At 37.8% G+C, this 15,553-nt stretch overlaps 1 protein-coding gene across 3 annotated transcripts in view; it reads left to right on the top strand.

Annotated features, from left to right (window-relative positions):
* The window catches only part of LOC137273682 (neurogenic locus Notch protein-like), a 100,433-nt gene that overhangs the window by 36,993 nt on the left and 47,887 nt on the right, over nt 1-15,553 (top strand). For all 3 annotated transcript variants that reach the window (XM_067806477.1, XM_067806476.1, XM_067806475.1), the window contains exons 3-6: nt 4,691-4,827; nt 7,871-8,005; nt 8,338-8,542; nt 10,403-10,536. In XM_067806477.1, coding sequence (XP_067662578.1) covers nt 4,691-4,827; nt 7,871-8,005; nt 8,338-8,542; nt 10,403-10,536 — 611 coding nt within the window. The remainder of the gene's footprint in view (nt 1-4,690; nt 4,828-7,870; nt 8,006-8,337; nt 8,543-10,402; nt 10,537-15,553) is intronic.

Here is a 15,553-nt window from a genome sequence, read left to right as displayed (position 1 = left end):
TAGCAACAGTTTTGGCTTCAACTAAATTTCAGATGAATCTGGAGCAGAATTTAAAACCTTTCAGTACTTTCCTTTCACTTTGCTACATACCAAAACATTTGACATAATCATACCTCACAGACATAGTTACGAAAAATATTTTGCCCTTGCAGGGATATTAATGACTTTGTCTGGTTGTTGTTTTCTTCTTGAATACCATTCAGATCCCACTATTCAAAACGTTTTGTACCATGGTAACTCCTCAAGACTTCAAATACATTTTGATACTGGTAAGTTGTGCAAATTAAGAAGCATTCTATGTAAGTGCAAACTAAGAAACGTTTTACCCAAGTGGACTGATGCTTGAATAAAACTTTACTGACATTTCTGTTGATTGCATTTCTTATGAGGCTATCAAATATGTGTAAGGATGGTGAATTGGCTGATCTCTTGTCGAAGATAGTGTTTGATGTTGGGCAACAGACTAAATGTCCACAGTTAAGTCATGGGTTACCTCCCCTTGATCAAGCCCTTGCTGATTGTAGTATTTAAATTTGGAGCTGTTTGCAAATTCATGAACTTCTGAAGCATATTCCAAATATGTTTTGAGCTGCTGCAATATTCTCCTGTCATACAAGATTTAGTTTTTGGAGGGAGCGTGATAAACTTATACAGCGATTAATTTGGGAAGTTATTTCAGCTTTTCATGTGAATACTAGAGTTTTTCATGATGCAAATCCCAGTCCTAACACACACACTTGATCAACATTTAGTTTTCAATGTGTACTAAATAATGTAATATTTTTAAGGAGAGAGAATATTTTCATGTTCCCCTTTATACACATGTAGCATTTACTTGTCACACAAACTAAATCCACATTGATCTTGAACATATGCAAGAAAGTATCACCGACCTTATTTCTTGTGTTTTAACATCTGGTTGTTAAACATTTTCTCCTCAACCATCTTAGTTTGCAGTGCCATTTGTTCACTACTCCCCATCCCAGCCCCAGTCTTCCCATAATAAATAACCAGTTCCTGATGTAGTAGTTAATTGGATGATGAGAGGTTACAAAGCACAACAACACTACATATTTCTTTGTTTGAAAAGGGGTGGTGTAGCCTAGTGGTTAAAGCATTTGTTCATCATGCTGAAGACACAGGTTTGTTTCCCACATGGGTATATTGTCTGAAGCCCATTTCTGGTATCCACTGCCATGACACTGCTGGAATATTACTCCCTCTCTCTCTCTCTCTCTGTCTCTCTCTTTCTCTCACTCAACATTTAAGCTGCTTGGCCCTATAACATCTCAAATAACACCTATGCAATAGCATAGCAGTACAGAGAATTGAAGGGAACATGTAATGTCGTATTAAACTGAGTCGACGCCTTGTGTGGTCGGACTGAAATAATCCATATTGAACTGGAGGTGGTGAACTAGTCTCGTGTGCATGTTAGAGGGATTACGAGAAGATCATTGTGAACCTGTATCATGACTGAGGGTCATGTCAGTGGAAATTGCTCTATCATTCTTGAAGAATGTCATGAATATTCTCAATACCATTTCTTTCGTTGGGTCGCCACATCATGAATTCATTGGTGTTGCACTGGAGACTGCATAAATATCACAGGTTAGGCAAAGGTAGTCTTTGAAGGTAGCATTTAGGAGCTGATGGGGTAGCCTAGTGGTTCGTCTTGAGAGGCCAAAGGCACGGGTTCAATTCCCCACATGATAACAATTTTGGGGCATTTTTCTATGTCCACTGCCATTGTAGGAATACTGTTAAACGCTGTGTAAATACCAAACTCACTCACTTTCATGTTTTCTTATTGCTTATTACTATGTCAGTGTGTTTTAATGTGACAAGTTGTTTTGCTGTGTATAATCTCAGGAGACCTATACATTTTGTGCCAATGTGGACTGTTCCCTAGTCAAAACATAATGAATGGTTTTCAGAAATAATCCTTGTTGTTCAAGGCTGAACTCAGCAATAATATAGCTATATTATGGTCTGTAAATTAAATCTGCATCAGACAATCCAGTGATTGACATCTTGAACATCAATAATACAGCTGAGATATGATGACATTCAACTAAGTGAGCAAGTCTGATCAAACTATTATGTCAGGTCTCTTTTGTTGGCATGGGACCTGTTTCACAAAGCTCTCGTGTAAGCCTAAGATCTCGTAACTTTCCTCATAGCATTCCTGCTACCTAAAGTCTAATGCTGACAAGCATAATCTTTTTGTCTGACAATGATAACCCCATATTCATATCATGAGTTAGCATAATGGATACCGGTAAGTGTAAGGGATTGCCTGTCATGCCTAAAGTCAAAGTTTGATTCTACAGAAGCCTGAAGCCTATTCTTGATGCAGATTGTGGGTACCAAAATATACCCATAAAGTCTTAAACCTTTTGGGATTCAGGAGTAAATTGTGTTTCATCAAATCCAAGTTACTCCCAAAATATTTCTAAATCATAAAACTGGCACAACGATGGTGACATCACCGCGTGTTTCAAGTTGCAATTGATCTGTATAAAGTCACCATCATATTTGACAAATATCTAGGTTTTTATGTCTAATTATGTGTGGTATTTGTTTAAGCTTGGCATCATATCGAGAGTTTGGATACATGCCAGTTGTTTAAGGTGTAGCATTTTGATAATGCACAGAATCAGGTGTACAAAATGAGGGTCATTATTGACTAAATATTTTGCTTGTGTAAGAGAAATGTTTGAGATGTGTATGGCATTAGGAGAATGTGTTAATTGACTGTTGGGAAGATATTGTTTCTTAGAACATTAGAACTAACATACAGAAGGTCAACCAGTGCTTATTCTTGCATGGTGATCAGGTATAATCAGGATATTATGTAGCAGGGCTTTACCTTTATTCAAACCTGGTTGTCCCAAAGACCCCTAATAGTAGTTTTAAGGGTCCTTGCAGGTGACATGAGGGCCCTGTGATGTAATGGTGCACAGAACTGTGTGCTTTGATATCTTTAGACTCTGAAGTAAATCATTGATCATGTGGACTTATTGGTAAAATGATGCATGCTGAAAGAAACAACTAAACACTTAGCGAAGTCTTAGATGTGTAGTGGGTACAATGAATAATATGTCTGCATGCAGTGACTATTTTTACAGCATCCATTCTCTACATTTGTGCATGATGGACGCACGTTTGTATGGTTCACAAAACGTGGTCAGTATATAGTAAGAAAAAGGGGATGCACATTTCAAGATGATATCTTTTCTTGAGAGAACCTTGTAACAGGCCCAACTGAGGAAATTTTGTATTTGTTTTTACATCTGACAAACTTCAGATAAAAGCATTTTATTGATCTAACAATGCCTAAAGAAAATTTCCTTTTATAAGTAAAATGATACCTACACCACTTTCTACTAACAACACCTTTACATAAAACTGTTTTACAAATTTTACCATGTTGACAATAGTTATGGCTTCTAATTTTCAGCTGTCTGATATAAGCATGATATATCAACAATGTTGATTGACAGGCCATGTGTACCAGCCACAATGATAGATGTTTATCGCTTGTTATCTCTCTGTGTTGTATGCTTGTCTGATCATTGACTAATTATGAGCAACTTACTGAATTATCCCTTCAGTTTGTCTCAAACTTGACATCTGTATTATTTTTTATGTTAGTGACAAATGTGAGAATTTTGATTTAGTTATAGTTTTTTTAAGATAATGGTATTTATTTTGTGATAAGGAGTTCCATGATGTTTTATTGATGCTGAAGCTGGTTGATGATGTGGGAAATGTAATTGAAAACTTTCAACAAAGAGTTAGTAATTGTGTCATAGTTCCAAATGTCAAACTCAGCATTTTTCATTTTCTGTTGATTTTTTACTTCCCAAGACTAGGGACCATCACAAAGAAATACCCAAAGCCAAATGCTTAATTCAAATTATCCCCTCAATGGTTGGTTGGTCTTCAGTAACCAGTGCTTGTTCGAGGTGACTATTTTAGTTGGATGCTCTGATTGATTTTTGTGGATGACGGTGTGTTCAAATTTGGTACTTTTGTGCTCATGATGTCAATCGCTGCATTGTTGGATTTCGATTAATTTAAATGCTGCCATCTTTGTGATGTTAAAATTGCTGAGTGCAGTTATAGCATCACTCAACAAGCAATGAATAATATTTCAAGCATATACATTTTTGGAGTGATCTTGACCTTGGCTTTTTACGTCTGTGACAAATTTGTCATTTTTCAAAAATGAAGATGAACTAGGCAGTCACAGAATTAATGTGTGTTTGCTGAATATTATTTCTTTGATCTATCAAAGTGATCTGAATCTGATCTGATACAAGATGTCTCTCTCTCTCTCTCTCTTTCTCTGTCACACAGAGAGAGAGAGAGAGAGAGAGAGAGAGATAGAGAGTTGTATAGACTCAACAGAGAAAAAATTGGCTGTTTACTCAAATTAAACTTCACAACACAATACATGAGCATGTGGAGGCAGGAAACTACAATATTCACAACAGAGATACAAATTTGGAAGATAATTAACCAAGGATATAGACACCTGCAACTTTTGGAATGCCTACCACAAACATTGTCCAGCTCTTGAATGAAAAACTATTACCATTTTGGTATTTATCCAACCAGTTTCCTGGCACAAAAATGTATTCGGTTCTCAAAAATGTTCATTTGTCTGTGTATGTCTTTTCAGATGTCCGGATGATTATGTTGGTGAGTTCTGCCAAGATTTGAACCCCTGCAGACGAAATCTCTGCATGCACAACAGTACGTGTATAGTCGTGCAGCGAGCAGACGAGGCACCCAGAGGTGTCTGCAAGTGTAAAATAGGTAAGACTTTCTGAACATTGCATAAAATATATTTAACTGTTCCATTACAAGAAGTCATACAGAATTGTCTTTGATTGATGAAGCGATTACTGGCAGGAGACAAGTCAGTCAGCACTTTTGGCACAGCTACTAAGAAGTCTACTTTTGGCAAAGGTTCTAAGGAACTCATCATTTGAGGATGTCAGGAAGCCAGGGTTATTGTATTTACATTGGATGCATTTCCATCCAAAACTGCAAAACCAAATACTTCTTTAATCCAAGTTATAAACTCCCAAACTGAATGTTAATGAACATTTATGACAGAAATTGTTTTTGATCTTGGTTTTCTTGATCTTTTTATGGACTTTTAGGGTGAATTTATTTCTTTTAAACATTTATGACCCATGAAGGACCAGGGTAGATAAGGCCTTCAGCAACCCATGTTGGCCATAAAAGGCTTGTCGTAAGAGGTGTCTAACGGAATCGGGTGGTCAGGCTCGCTGACTTGGTTGGCACATGTCATTGGTTCCCAGTTGCGCAGATCGATGTTAATGCTGTTGATCACTGGATTGTCTGGCTCAGACTCGATTATGAACAGACTGCCGCCACATGGCTGGAATACTGCTGAGTGTGGTGTAGAAGTAATCTCACTCACTCACTTACTCTTTCACTCACTCACTTAAACATTTATTTGTTGAAGAATCTCTCATTCAGTGAGCAAACTTAGATATATGAGATTTTAATCAGTCAGGTGTGTGTGGATCACAGGTAGAACAAACCAAACACTCAACATTTTCATCACTTGATGATTCAGGATAGAGTAGACCCATGAAGATCCAGGTTAGAATTGATCTTCAGTAACCCTTGCTTGTTGTAAGGGGTGATCAGGTGATCAGGCTTGCTGACTTGATTAACATGTGTCATCTTGTACCAACTGTGTAGATGGATGCCCATGTTGTTGATCACTGGATTGTCAGAGTGCTGAGTAAGAGAACAATCCATATATTGAATCGTGTATGAGACTTGAAGGAAGCAGGTGTGTGGAGATTACAGTATAAAACAGACCCCAAGTACCAAACACTTTCATCACTTGGTGATTCTCATCCTCAATATCTCCAGGGTATAAATCTCCATTGATATACCATGGATGCATTTATGGGTTGGCCCGATCCCGATAATTTTATTACCTTCCTTAGCTGATTTCGTATTCTCACAGTAGCCAATCAGCTAAACCACTGTTACAACTGAGCTTGCCAGTGTCAACAAAGGTAGCGGTCGCAGTTGCGTAGGTTTATTTCACAGTGCGATTCAGCTTTGGGAGAAATCATGCAGACAACTTGATAGGTCTGAAACTTAAAAAAATATCTGCTAAAAATCCTTTTACCTCTTTCAGAGAACCTGTGCATGGTTTATGCTGCCAGGTTTAATTGGTTAGATAATTTATAATGTGAAAGTAAGTTGAGATTGGTTCACTCCGCTTCCCAGTGTAGACACCTGATTGGACAAAAAGCCAGCCAAGGGAGGTAATAAATTTATTGGCCTGTGCTGTAGATGTATTCAGGGTGTTGTGGAGACAGAATGTATACCCTGGAGATATCTGGGATGGGTAATTTTAAGGCAGAATAATTCCCCAGTAGCTGATGCCTGTACCCATTGGGGTTTGTAGAACAGAGTAAGGTACCAGAATTCAAAGCTTCACCAGTTGTGATTCAGTAACAGAACAGGGACTCCTTCTTAGGAGCTACCTTTACTTAGATTACTTTAACGCTGCACTTGGGTTACCTAGTGACTTACAATCACCTTACTACTTTGTGAAAGGATGCCTGTTGCTTTGGAACCAAGACAACATAGGACCCACAAACTCACAGCAAATCCTTAGGGAATATCATGGGTCAATATTTTCCCACTACCCTCTGATGATTTTGGATGAATGGGTTGGTTCAATGTGAAATTCACAGTACCACTACTTGTTTTCATGGTTTAATTATGATTATTTAGAAGCTGATGTTAAGTAGATAATCATTGCTAATTGCATGGTAATGCAGTATTTGAAATAGAGGAGCCTCAGCTTAAAAATTAGACTTCTGTTAAGAATGAAGATTTTTATGGATATCAACTTCTTTATGTGAGAACACAACGTTTCGGAGTTACTCCTTCATCATTAGAACATTAGAAAATTAGAGAAAGGTTTAAGTCGCACAGGAAATTTTTTAATCAGCTGTCACATGGAAGTTGTTTTCAAAGAGGGAAGAGTAACCTCCCTTTGTTTAGTGAAGCAGTTTTACCTAACTGTTTGAAGAAGATGTTTCCCATTAGCACTGGTAAGTCATTGGTTCCTAATTTGTTTTCAATACATATGCAAGCTTTCAGTATAGACAGAATTATTACATTTATATGTTTTGAAAAGGAAGTCCTCTGTTTGCTTGTAACTCAAAGTCATTGAAGTGTTTATTAACATAAAATGTCTCCATTGAGTGAAGGTGAGGTCTGTTCTGTCTGCAACAAACTGTCAGGAATGAGTTTGTTTCATAGTCAACACTATCATAGTTGTATGGAGGACTAAGTCAGACCATGTAACTAACAGTCTTCTCACCTTGACTCCATTATTTTACCATTTTCAGAATTTTTTTTAAGAAGAGTGAGTTGATATTGCCCTTTTTAAAGTTATAGTCATCAGGTGTCTTTAAAATTTAACATCACATCCATTTTTGCCCCTCGATATTGAGTTACTGTCCACTGTTATGAACAATAATCCCTTTCATCCACATAGTTTTGTACCTGTTTTATGTTGGTTTTCTGCAGTCAGTAAGATCATATCCAATGGCCAATTTGACCTATCACCAAACATTTCGACAGCCTTTGAAGCCAGTGGACAATATTACACTCAAATTCTAATAGTTGTTTACTGGACACTGATTGAAGGATGCATGTAGCTGCTCTTGCCAAGAATCCAACCAAACACCTATCAAAGTCATGGATGTGTTGTGCGTGGAAGGAATAATATTGTGCTTCCCACTGTGTGAGTAAATGTACAGAAAATAACAAATGTTTTCACTGGTTTCAGGCTACCAGGGGACTATCTGTGAGATGATTGATAGCAACAGTGCCTGTGTCAGTTCCCCCTGTCAGAATGGAGGTTCCTGTTCCAACACCCACAGCCTGTCGGACTTCACTTGCCACTGTATGCCAGGATATAGGGGTATGTGTGACAACAGCCCATGGTGGTTTTATTCCGGGTCTTCAGCAACCCATCCTTGTCATAAGAGACCAATATTGCCATCGGGCGATCAGACCCACCAAATAGGTTGAGATGTTATTGAATCTCAGTAGTGTAGATCAATGCTCGTGCTGTTGATCACTGGATTGTCTGGTTCAGATTCAATTTTTTTGTGGACGACTACTATATAGCTGGAATATTGCTGAGCATGACATGAAACAACAATTGTTGTTCAGTTGTGCCCTGATAGTGGTAATGGAGTTCCTGAAACTGAGTTCTGTTTTGTGTAATGTGTGTATTTCGTCATATTTCAGGCCGATATTGTGAGTTAGATGATCATTGTGCATCTATGCCATGTCGGAATGATGGAAGATGTACGTCCTCAAGCTATGGATTTACCTGTGAATGTACCCGAGGATTCCGAGGAAAGACTTGTATGGATGACGTTGATGAGTGCAACGAGAATTCAAACCTATGCTTAAATGGCGGCCGGTGTCAAAATACCTATGGAGATTATGAGTATGTACTGGGTCTCAGCATAAACCATTTATTGTTTCAGGATTATTTTGTGGCCTGATGATATGCTTGTTACAAACATGCTTACATTTTTTGTTAACAACTGGTGTTTTCATTGATAGTCAAGCATGTATTCAAATAATTGTCTTTGCTATCTTGCCTGGTCCAGATTTACTTAATAACTAGAAATTTGCTGACTTGCCTGAAGTAAAGTGTCAACAACTTGCTACATTAGTTGTGTAAAGTTGTCAGCAGGCAATTTGTTTTGTTAAGTTCCAAGTCTGTGAAAGTCAGACAGTCAGTAAAGTCACATGTGGTATACCATTTTGTCCAAGTTAAAGCCAAGCCAGAGAGTCTCATGCTGTAATTAAAAATGACCCTGTACCAATCAAATCTGTAAGACTGACACAGTGACACAGAGTCTTGACAAAAACCAGCAAAACCAATTGTCGGTGAAATTCATTTCCCTGATCTGAGCTTCTGATGAATCCCGAATTCAAATGCTACCGCAAGTCTTGATGATGTATCAGATGTCAGTGCAACAGTCCTGTCCCATAAACTTTACATCTTTGATGTGATAAATATGCAAATAAGGGCAGTTTATGCAATAGCATGCAGTGTTTCTGCTTCTCAACAATATATTGACTGAAATTATGAAAGGTTTTGATTGGGCTTTTCAAAGACTGATTCTTACAATTATGTCAGCAAATCATCTGGCACTCTTTGATAAATGAGCATTGGCAATAATACATTATTGACACAATTCATACACAGTTTATTCAAGTAACACCATCTCAAAGTGGAAACGTGGTACTTTCCCGCTGCTTTTTAACCCCCTGGCATGTAATGTGAGGGGGATATAGTTGATGCCTTGTCTGTCTCTCAGAAATCATTTTGTTTCCGGGGCATAGCTCCAAAACAGTTTAATATTTTTCAGCAAAAATTTGCACGTGTATCAAACAGCACCTAATATGGTGCCTTTAGCTATTTCCAGTTTTTTGTCATTTTTATTGTCTTGGGTTTATTTTTTTTTAATGATTTGAATATTGTTTATATGGAATGGGTGATCATCGTTTCTGGAGCACAACTGAAAAACAGTTCACTATCTTTCAATGAAACTTGGTAGATATATCAAACATAAGCTTGTGTGATGTGTTTCACTATTTGAGGATTTTTGTCATTTTTATTTTTCTTGGTATCCATGGAAACAATTTGGACTTAGTTTCAAAAGGGAGGGTTGACCTTCGTTTCCAGAGCAAAACCTGAAAAATTCTTTCAGTAAAATATCTTTCAGTAAAACCTGGCAGATATGTGAGACACATCTTGAAGTGGTGCCTTTTGCTGTTAACAGATATATGGCATTTATATTTTTCATGGTTTCCATGAAACGATTCAAACATAGTCTGAAAAAAAAAATACATCAAGTAACTGTCAAATGATTTGTCCTTTCAAATATTTGGGGGCCAGGTTTATATGTCATCTTCTGATGACTCATTTTTGCATTTTTGAGTATGTCCCTCCTACTTTGGCAAATCAGTGTTTACTCGGGGTGAAGTTATATTGCTTAAGTTAAGAATTATATTGTAAGGTAAAGAGATGATTACCCCTTTGTGTTTGTTTGTTGTAATTAGGAGCCACAGGATAGCCCAATGGCTAAAATATTCTGTCGTCACACCAAAGACACAGGTTCAGTTCCTCACGTATGCATGATGTGTGAAGCCTTTTTCTGGTGTCCCACTGCCTTGATATTGCTGTAATATTGCTAAAACTGGTGTAAAACTAAATCACTCACCATATTGTGATTGTTTTATGTTTTGATGAACAAAATTACATGGAATAATGATGGTGATTTGTGGCATAAAGGTGTGAGTGCCCAGAGCGGTATACTGGACGCCACTGTGCGGAGAGATACATCCCGTGTAACCCAAGTCCATGCCAGCATGGAGGAAGCTGTACCAGGACTGATGAACTACAGTACCAGTGTACCTGCCTTGCTGGTAAGACCTTTGAAGCCCTTCTTTTAGAGATGCTAGACACCATATGATGCTTTTTGTACATCATGTGGGATGAAGTGCTCATTGTTGAGGCATTACTCACCCATTTAGATTTCTGTATATCATGTCAGTTGGAGACCTCCTTTTTGAGGTATTACATACGTCATGGTCTTTTTCTTATGTCATGTCCCTTAGGAACAGCCATTTGGAAAGCTTTCACTACCCATGTAGTCTTTAGTGAATCATGTTTTTTAAAAACCTCTTCTTAAAGGACTACATGTTGTGTTTCACATGTTTTCTCAACTCTTTGAATTGAAATGTGACCCAGCTCACTTTCTTCAGAAGAGGTGAGAGTTGTTAGCACTTTGATGGCAGATCAGTGACTGTGTGAACACACATTGCAGGACCATTATTATGAATTAATTGTTACATTTTGCCATCCTGTTGACCATGTGCTGTATTACAATTATGACCAGTACATGTGAAATAATTGTGACAATAATGGATGAATAGATCATAGTGTGGTTAATATTTAATCCTGCATTGTGGCCCCAGTGTCACGATCTTCCTGCTGAACTGTGGATCTGCCTTGACCAGTGGTGGTAATGGCCATGCTATAATTGTGAAGGTGATATATTGGGGCTGTCAGATATGACAGCCTGTCAGATCAGGGCTGTGTGTGACCAACATAGATTGACTGGTTCAGAGGGAAGATGACATTTAACTGACTCCAACATCACTTCCCATGCAGTGACCACTGGCTTGTCAACAAAGGTTTACATTAGTATGGGACTGATGTTGTAATTTGGCTCACAAAATAGTCAAATGTCATCAAAGGCTGTGAATGTAGATCAGAAGTGTTCCCATAAGGAAAAATAGCCAACAGACATCATGCCTGACTGGCCTTGTGCTACATATGTCATATTTGGGATTTCACTCTCTCAGTAAAGTACAAATTCTAGTACTTTTTTGGTTTAGTCCCATCCGGGATTTGAGCCTGCACCCTCAGAGTCAGGCACCTAATTGCCAGCACACAGGGTCAGCTGCCTAGCCCACTCAGCCACCGCGACTTCCACTGACCTTGTGCTAATTTTATCCTTGAATAGGTGTGAAAATGTGTTGTACTGATCACTTGTGATTCCTGGGACAATGGGTCCCTTGTATCTCAGGTTGGTGTTATTGGGACTGAGTAGAATGTTTTGAGTAGAATTTACTGCTGAATGGACTCTGGTCCATTATACCTCATGCCAATCTTTCTGTAGACATTCTACATAGAATATCTCTGTAACGTCTTCTGCTGATGTTCCTGTGGTGATATTTTGGCAGAAAATTCTCCTTGTATTTTAAGCTGATCTTCCTTTGAGAGTAGGCACAATAATTCTGTGATATCTGCAGCTGATGTTCCTGTGGGGCTTCTGGACAGCTTGGATCAGTCCAAGTAAACTTCGTCTCAGTGTATTTCGTTACACTCCACCACTGAGTCTAACAAAACCTAGTAGAAGGTCGCGTCAGGTAACCTTTGAGCATCCGATGACAGTCCAATCAAATGCGAGATGATTAAACAGATTTAACCAATCAGACAACGGCTACTATTTGGGGATTGGAAGGACTTTCAAAATATTCAGGTCACTGAGACTGATCTCTCCACAAACAAAAATCAGCATATAACACAGTTATTTGACCTGCAGTATATACGCTTTGGGGTTTCTGATGACATAGTTACCATTAGCTAATATTTCCTCAAGATGACATCCTTGAATATTCTCAAAAACACCATTTTCAGCGACTGTTTACTCCCCGTTGTCATGGCTGTACGTACGCTGTGTGCATCACCCGGGAGCGATCGTACGCTAAAGAGCATTCGGAATCGTTCGGGTACGAACCTTTTTGAGATGACAAGTTCATAAGGGATGTGCGAATGTGCACTTTAGCGATTTGGTAAGCTGTGTTCTGATTGGTCAATCTCAAAGGTTACATGACGCGACCTCCCATAAGGTTTTGTTAGACTCAGTGGTGGAGTGTAACAAAAGTACTGAGGATAAGTTTACTTAGACTGCAGCTTGGATGACCTCATGTATGGATCCCAATGAAATTTTGGGACAGAACAGCTCCCTTTTGAATGTAGAAAGAAAGTTACAGGAAAAAAAGTCACAGGAAAAAAATGTCACGATTGTACAAAAATATATGCTAGTAATATGGTTTAAACATATTTTTATTCATCAAAGAATCTGGTTTGGTGAACTAGCAAAGGTTTACTTTTGTGAATTTCTCACCAGTACGAGCATAACACAATCACAACATACAAGAACTGGACAAAAGAGAGAGTGAAATAGAAAAAATGAAATGAACTAAAATCGTGAAGAAGTTGCAGAATGGTTCAAGAAAGAACAGACTTCAGCTAGAACTGTGATTGCTCAAGATGCTGTAGGCAATCTCCCCCAAGAAGAAGGTAACCATAAAATACATCAGATTGCAGCCACATCTTCAGAACTTGTGCAGGGATCAAGTTGACAAGTGCAAAATTATCCCACAGTTCCACTGGTCTTACTGGAGGGACTCTAGGCAGAATGTATCCCAGGTCTTTCATACTTGTCTATTTGAAAGGATTTTGGACAGAACTTCATGGTTTTCTACCAATGAAATTGTCGCTGACAGTTTAAAACGTAGTCTGTCATTGTTCCCTCACTGTTGCATCCCATTATGTCAGTTTTTGTAATATGGTCATTTTCTACAAATACATTGTTGTTTGGGACTGTGTAAAATGTGCAAACATGATATACATTATAATACTTACACATGCTAAGGCTCTGATGTATTTGGAAACGTGACCCACATTCCTTCATGAGTTCATTTCAGTATCTGTGATTGCTAGAACTGAATATTGGTCAATTTAGAAAGAGAGTGTTTTTACATTAATTTATTTGTTAAAACCATCACTACAATAACCACTACACTTTTAGATTTCATTTGACAGAAAGATGGTCGCTGTCCTTTCACGTGACAAATTATCACTGTCAGCATAGTGAAATCATTTCAAATAGTCTATTTTGTTATTATTTCACACTGGCTATAATGAATAATTCATCAACTAGGGACATGGTATTGAATCTGTGAACAGTATTAGCATTTATTCCCCTGTAGTCATGAAATGTATCATATATGTCTTACTGTGGATTCACTGCAACCTTATAACAAACATATGTACACATACACATTCATACAGCACTCTCAAGTGGGTGGTGGTAGTAGAAGAATATCTCTATAGTATTAACGAATGAAAAATGGAAAATATTCTGTTTGCATATCAGAGTTTTTCAATGCTTTTGTTTTGAAGGAAAGGCTATAGCTTTAATCAGGAAGGGGTTTGTTTGGGATTTAACAATATCTACACACAATTCCCCGTTTTGAGTTACTTAACAATTCATCATAATCAGTTGGAGACAATGTGACTTTACATGCATACACATTACATGAATGACCTTCAGCATTTGTACTGTGCAGACATTTTCATCATTTCATGACTGATAGACTCCCTTCACTTCTTACAGAATTGTAATAAAATATGAGGTCTTTTTAAAAGCGAAAAATGAAGAACACTATCTTATCGTTTAGCGTGAACAAAAGAAGTTCATGTCTTGGTGTGTGGTTACAAGTCTGTGATAGATTTGAATGGAGGAATTTCCCATATATGGTTTGATGCAATCAGCCATGCAGTTAATGAACAAACTTAACATTTAGCTCAAATGCTCATTTTTCATTGGTTAGGACAGGCAATTACTCTTTCGTGCTGCCATCAGAACAAAAGGCCTGTCATTCTCCCACCAAACACTCTCGCCAGAGAGGTTTATTGAATATGAGGGCCCTGGAAGTGAACATTCATAAACAATTGTTTTCTTGACATGGTTATAAAACTACATCTGTCGACAGATTCTTTAATAGAATTATTTCATGTGATGTCCTGTTATTCAATCTTTGTTTTCAGGGAAGTAGTTTTATACAATATTTGCTTGCCCAGGATGAATTTATTTGTCCAACTTTTGGCAAGTGCGTATTGCTCACATGTCGATGAAGTCATTTTCTAATTAAACAGTCTTGCCACAAAATGATCACTCGGTTTGATTGCATATTTGTGTGTTTGTTCTGATTAAGAACTTTTTGGGGTGTGTGTCAGATTTCTTTGTTTATTGTCTTCCTATAAATCTTACATCTCATTCAAAGGGTTTTGCATAATGATGGAATTCTTGTAATATTTGGACAGATTCCTTTTAAATGTTAATCTGTTACGTGTCAGAGGCCAGATATCTTTATATACTTGAAGATGTTTAATGGTAGAGGTAGCTGTAAAATACTTCACAACATTGGGTGAAAAATGAGAAGCACAAAATAAAAAACCCAAATTCTTTGAAAGCCTGTTTATTCAATGGAAATGTTTTGAGTATTTATGAAACCGCTTTGAAACTGTGGTAGTGATAAATTGGTCAGCAAATTCTGGTACAGATTTGACTTTTCACACATGACAGTTTATATGACAACTTGATGTGTTGCCTTACTGTATGTTCTGCAGTAGTTTCAGTTTTCAGTGTAATAGTGTGAGGCATTTGTTGTAGAATTATGATGAGCTCTTCCCACAAACAGGTACAGAAAATGATTAGGCAGTCACTGTCTTTCTGACAAAATTGTTTTGCTCATAAAGTGTAGTCAGTTAGGTTCAGTGGCTGATTCAAAATCAGTAATGAGTAGTCCTGTTGAGAACAACCCCGAACTTAATCTTGAATGGCTTCCATCATTCCATTATTTTCAGAATATTAGTTCTGCAGCAACTAATTATAAATAGTGCCTTCTGATAGCTGTTATTGCATTTATTCCCCATTATATGTGAGAGTATCTATGCTTCAGGTAATGGGTCAACTATGCTGCCCAAAATGTGACGTTTTTCTTGAGCTAACGATCAGGTTTGTTGATTCTGATGCAAAAAGCTACACAGAATCTGGAATAAGCCTCCTATTCAAGGACAGGTAAC

This window comes from Haliotis asinina, chromosome 2, assembly GCF_037392515.1.
Source record: "Haliotis asinina isolate JCU_RB_2024 chromosome 2, JCU_Hal_asi_v2, whole genome shotgun sequence".
Lineage (NCBI taxonomy): Eukaryota > Metazoa > Mollusca > Gastropoda > Lepetellida > Haliotidae > Haliotis > Haliotis asinina.
The sequence above is the reverse complement of the archived record's forward strand: the minus strand, read 5'-3'. Positions and strand labels throughout refer to the sequence as shown.